Here is a 6,000-nt window from a genome sequence, read left to right as displayed (position 1 = left end):
GCATTTATATTTCCTAGTCAGGTCTATTGAGGAGGTTCCTTTTCTACTCTACGAGGATAAGTTCACACATGGATGCATAACGACTGTATAACAAAGGCGTTTCTATTTTCAAAAAATTCTATAGCAGTTGATCATAGGTTCGAGCTGTGGAAATAGCCTCTAGCAGAAATGCAGTGTAAGGCTGTGTAAAATAGATCATTGTGGTCCAGCCCTTTCCTTACCTCCTGTATAACGGGAGATTAGTACACTGAGCTGTCCTTTTCTATCGCGGTTGGTCTAAAGATGAGGATTATTGGCAATCTATAGTTGCTTGAATTTTTCAAGACGGCATCTTTTGAAGGTCAACAAAATTCAAATGATACAAGTAAAGCACTCATAAAAAGGTGTTTCGGAGAAGGGTAAAATAACAACATACCCAGTGTAATCCCACAAGTGGGGTCAGGGGAGGGTAGAGCGTAAGCAGACTTTACTCCTACCTCGTGGAGGTAGAGAGGCCGTCTCTAATTTTGATGAATATTCTACTACAAATAGTTGACGGTTTCGCTTTTTTTGATGCAGCTTTGGGGTTTTACGCATGCATCTCGATACCTTACCTCGTAGCATGCAAGCAAGCAAGACCACATACATATAACCCCTAAATGCAGGGTCTGGATAGACTGGAGCACATGCGCACCTCCCCCGACTAGAGTGTACGCAGCTGCATCTTACCCCTACCTTAGAAATAGAGAGGTTGTTTCTGATAGACCCTCTCTCGAGGAAACCTCATAGCAAGCTCGAAATATTTTTTTTCTATTTATCTGATAAAGATTAGAAATATGATTATTTATTCTTTCATGTCCAAGAAGCATTAATCTCCATTTTAATCTTGGAGAGTTCATGGTGTACATGTATTAAGAATGAGATTCTAGTTAGTCTAGATTAAGTCAGCTGATTATTATGCTTGTAGGTACTCATTCTTCTTGTTTATGACATAAACATTTCAACTCTTGGCACTCCATAAGTGTTGTATTGTAATTAAAACTCTTTATAAAGTAGTATGAGTGTTACTGTATAATCAAAAGGAGTTGTTTGGTACGAGGGATAATGGATAATAATTCCGGGATAAATGCAGGATCATGTTATCTTATACCCCATTACCGAACGACCCCCGGGCTAATTTGGTTGGGCAACAAGTTATCCCGAGATTGTTATTCTACCCTCCATATGGGATAAAAATAACATATGATACTGGGATAAGTTATTCCGCACTTTTATCCCAATCAAACATTCTACTTGAAACTTTATGTAAGTTTAAGTGATTACTGGTGCACATTTAAAGTTGGAGCGTATAGATGCCAATTGAGGCCAAGTTAAAAGGCACATATTATGCCAATGTATGGGACATACATTTTTAGTAGACATAGTACGGAACATGTCCTTTAACTTGGCCTCAACTGACATTTATATCCTCCAACTTTGGGTATGCAAAAGTAGATACTTGAACAATTAAACTTGTACAGAGTTGAACAAGTAGACACACCTACGTTGAATCTATACGACAATCTCATGCGAATTGCCATGCAGACGCTACGTAGAAGGTGCGTGTCTATTTGTTCAACTTTATACAAATTTAGAGCCTACTTGTGCAGACTCGAAGTTGGAGGAAATAATTGTCAGTTAAGACCAAGTTAATAAAGGTCACATTTATGTGTTATAGACATTTGAACATTAAACTCGTAGAGAGTTGATGAACAAGTGGACACACCTACGTTGAATCTATATGACAATCTCATGCGAATTGTTGCCACGTAGACGCTATGCAGGACGTGCGTATTTATTTGTTCAATTCTATATAAATTTAGTGCCTACTTGTGCAGACTCAAAATTGGAGGAAATAATAGATGCCACATTTTATTTTATTTTTTTCACAAAAAACAAAACCTACAACCAAAATGTGTCCAACAAAACCAAGGAATGACAAAGGCATTCACTATAATTATGGATAAAGAAGAGACTTAATCTAGAATGAATCAATAGTCATTTCATATTAGAATTTCAGTCATGTTTGCACAATGTAAGAATGATGCTCAATGATCATTGGAAATTGGAATATATTTTCCATAACTTTAAATTAGAATATATCTTGGATTCTAAACTTAGCTGATCAGAATAATTATAATTTGGAGTTCTTGCCATAACAAGTAGAAAGCTAGATGTACCTAGCTAGAGAATAATATGTGCTTGCTAATTACAGTTTAATTATGAATTACACTAAGTTCATTTCACCACATTTGCACAAACATTTGCTAAACATTAGCCAACAAGAAGTATATTTTTTTGAGTTATCTTTTGTTATACAAGGTCATGAGTATCTACTTCTTGCTGGTTCTATCTTTTTTATTGCTCTTTCCAATCTTAATTGGAGAAATGATGGGAATAGAAGGGCCCATGGTGACTCAGTGGCGGAGCCAAAAATTTTGACGAAGAGTATGTAAATTTTCTTCTCAGTTGTGTTAAGGGTGTGCAAAATTAAATAAACACTCATAATAACTAACACTTAGACTCTATACACAATATAATTTTCCGACGAAGGAATTGCATCTGACCGCCCTTTGATATATAGGTGACTCCGCCCTTGCATGGTGTGTAGTAGTTGTTTTTTTTTTTCTTTCTTTATGCATTGATATTCGGAAATTATTTGAAAATCCGCTCCTTCCTTTACTCCTATTCTGACTCTTATACACGATGTTGTCACCTTTCAAACCAAGTTCTTGCGCCTGCTTTAGATTGACAGATATTTACTAATTCGACTAATTTAAATGGTTAAATTGGATTCATAAGGGGGTAAAATGCCTCTTACCATGACACATTTTTTATTTCTTAATTTGGGCAACAATATTAAATAATAATGTATTAACTGACTTAATTTATACATTACTAATACATTACCTCTCTAAATTATAATGATGATGAAGAGATCTCAGATCCATCTCACCACAACCTCGAGTTTCATTCATGTTTTATAATAAAGTCAAGAGGTAAATATATATTCCGAAGGATAATATTTTAATATTTTTATGTAAATATGTAAGTGTGTACATAGAGAGGTTATAATTTCTAGTGTAACATTAATAAAAATGACTCGAAATTATTTTAGATCACATGTTCCAGTAAGTTATATGTGTAATTCTAATATTTTATTCGAATTCTTTCGTTAGAATTTCTGTCTTTGTCACACTTTAAGCTAGTTAATCATAAACAGTTACGCTTTTTATTTTTTCATAAGTGTTAAGAGATGTCAATTTGGATTGTGATAATTATTTGATACCAATTAAGTAAAGAGGCCAAATAATTCAAAGAATATGAAACTTATGCTACTTTTTAGGATAAGGTTTTATGCTTAGACGTATATATACTTAAATTGATGTGTTTAAGGGGAAAAAAATGTGACGAAGTGAAAGTAAACACCAAATAATTGATATATAATCTATAATATTTGCCAATAACTAATCTAGATTACTCTGTATGTCTCAATTTATATATAAAGACGTTCGACGTATGATGATCAAAACACCTTATTAAGATCCTAATTCAAAAGCAGAACGATAAATAATTTTTTACGATTTTATATGAAAAACTAATTACCAAAAGTACACGTATTAGAGATCAAGAATTTAACAAATATGAAAATTGTTAATTAGAGACATACGATATACTAACATTTTTTTTTTTGGAAACCCCTAGAAAACGCGTAGCCTCTACTCTTTGAGTGCACATTTGGTAAACTCGCTCTTGTGCAATTGCACGCAAATTAGACGGAAAACAAACTACACTAGGCAAACTTCATGCGATGAGCTCTAACTAAGAAGCTAAGGCTGGTAGAGGAAGGAAAATGGAGAAGGGATTATAATACGGAAACTTGAACCCGAATTATTTGAATCTTAGGTCAAGTAGATAAATCATGTATATATACTTAGTACAAATACAAATTACAATGATTTGACCTATGCCTCTCTGAATAATTGAAACTATCACAAAGGGTTCTTATCCATCTAGGATTGAAATTATTCCACCAAGACGCTGTCTTGTCACTTTCACAAACACTATCTTCGTCCATTTTACTTGTTAAGTATGCTAAAAGCTAAATGTCTACTAATAATTGTCCAATTTAAAAAAATTGTGAACACATTTATTTTGTGTCCATTTGATTTTGTTAATTAATATTATTCATTATTTAATACATTTATGAAAATATCAAATTTATTATATTCAAAAAGTGAAAAATAGCACGGACAAATCTAGCGATTGGGGTGGGGTTTTTCGAGAAGTCAGTAACTTTCGTGCAGATCTAATATTTATATAGATGAATTTAGTAAATAATAAAAATTATAAGTTGAAAATTCATAAACAAAGTGTATTTTTGATCTACTGGAGTAGATAGACTTATAGGTTGTACATATACTTAATTCTGATTTTTTTCTTTTGTTCTTATAAATTGATTTCTATTTTGGATTATATTGGAATATTTAGTTTCCATCCTAATAGATCAGCTATAATATTTAATTTTCGTCCTAACAGATTAGTAGATTTGAATTTGTTGTCAAGAGTATTGTTTAGTTTTTTTCCTACAATGTAAAATTATACTTGAGCTTTATTATAATATGCAAAATCATCGCGTTCATCATGCAAAACTTGCAAATTGAAGGGTAAAATCCCTTGAAGATGTTGAAGGGGTTGACCAGTTGCGGTGGGAGGATGAGCAGCAGAAGATAAAGGAATATGTAGAAGTTGGTGGATTCTCAAACATCCCTACTGGAACTTTTCATGTTCCGTAGTCTATGTTTTTCAGATCGATTTTTTGTAAGAGGGGAGCTATTAGGCATTTCTGGTATTATGTTGTATTGGAAATATCATTACTTGCTAAAATAGTAAAGAGTTTGATTCTATTCTATCATGGTGTTTAAAAAAGATTTTTTTTTTTAATTTGTGATGTAAAATAAGTGCCCAAAAACTAAAGACCCCCATAATAAAAGTTCTTTCAAATTTATAAAATATTAGCTATTTGTTTCAATACAATAACTTTGGTCTTGTTCTCAAAAATCTTTATAGTAGTTAATAAATTTTAAATAATTTAATTCAAAGTTTTAAAATATCAAACAAAATCTACTGTCATTTAACTGAAAACTAAAAACATTGAAAAGAAAATTTATTACATTTCTAATATCATGATTATATAAGAAAATAATGAAGTTTTCTAAATATTATGCAACTTTGTAATATATATAGTATTTTTCTAGTGGTTTTCCGAAGGTTTTTGCTGAAGAGGTATTTAACTTAGAATATTGAAATAAAACTTGATAATATGGAAATAAGATCAGATTTAATGCATTCTTATGTCACTATACAAGAAAATTATAAGTATGTTATAAAACAATAAAGAATAAAGAAGAAAGTAGAGACAGAAGAGATGAGACTTCTTTCTCGTGAGGATTTTGAGGAGTGAATTACAATGAAGGAAAATCCCATTATTTATAGAGAAAACTAACTTAGAGTTTCTAACTTTTCTATAAATAGACATTCACTATACATGGTAAAGTAGACATTCACTATATATGAAAATATATTTATAACACTCCCTCTTGAATGTCTAATTGATAGATAATGTGTCTCGTTAAAATCTTACTAGAAAAAATGCAGTGAAAAAAAAATGTAGTGAAGGAAAAAGAGTACACATCTTTAATAATACGCATATAGGTTGCCTCATTAAAAACCTTACAAGGAAAACCCAGTGAGACAAAACCTTGTAAGGGAAAAAGAATACAATGCGTATTAACTCCCCCTAATGAGAACATCCTTGAGCCTTTGCATCCTAATCGTGTGCACCATCTTCTTGAAAGTTGCAATTGAAGGAGATTTGGTGAATAAATCAGCCACATTAGTGCTTGAACGAATCTGTTGCATGTTAATATCACAATTCTTTTGGAGCTCGTGTATGTAGAAAAGCTTTGATAAAGTATGCTT

At 32.0% G+C, this 6,000-nt stretch overlaps 1 protein-coding gene across 1 annotated transcript in view; it reads left to right on the top strand.

The window, feature by feature from the left end:
- The window catches only part of LOC107853165 (oxidation resistance protein 1), an 8,543-nt gene extending 7,465 nt beyond the window's left edge, over positions 1–1,078 (top strand). Inside the window, exon 8 of the mRNA XM_016698170.2 lies at positions 559–1,078. Within this exon, the coding sequence (XP_016553656.1) occupies positions 559–600 (42 nt within the window). The 3' untranslated portion in view covers positions 601–1,078. The remainder of the gene's footprint in view (positions 1–558) is intronic.
- The last annotated feature ends 4,922 nt before the right edge of the window (positions 1,079–6,000 follow it).

The sequence above is a fragment of the Capsicum annuum genome, chromosome 12 (genome assembly GCF_002878395.1).
Source record: "Capsicum annuum cultivar UCD-10X-F1 chromosome 12, UCD10Xv1.1, whole genome shotgun sequence".
NCBI classification, from domain to species: Eukaryota; Viridiplantae; Streptophyta; class Magnoliopsida; order Solanales; family Solanaceae; genus Capsicum; species Capsicum annuum.
Note: the sequence above shows the minus strand (reverse complement) of the source record. Positions and strands in the feature narration are given on the sequence as shown.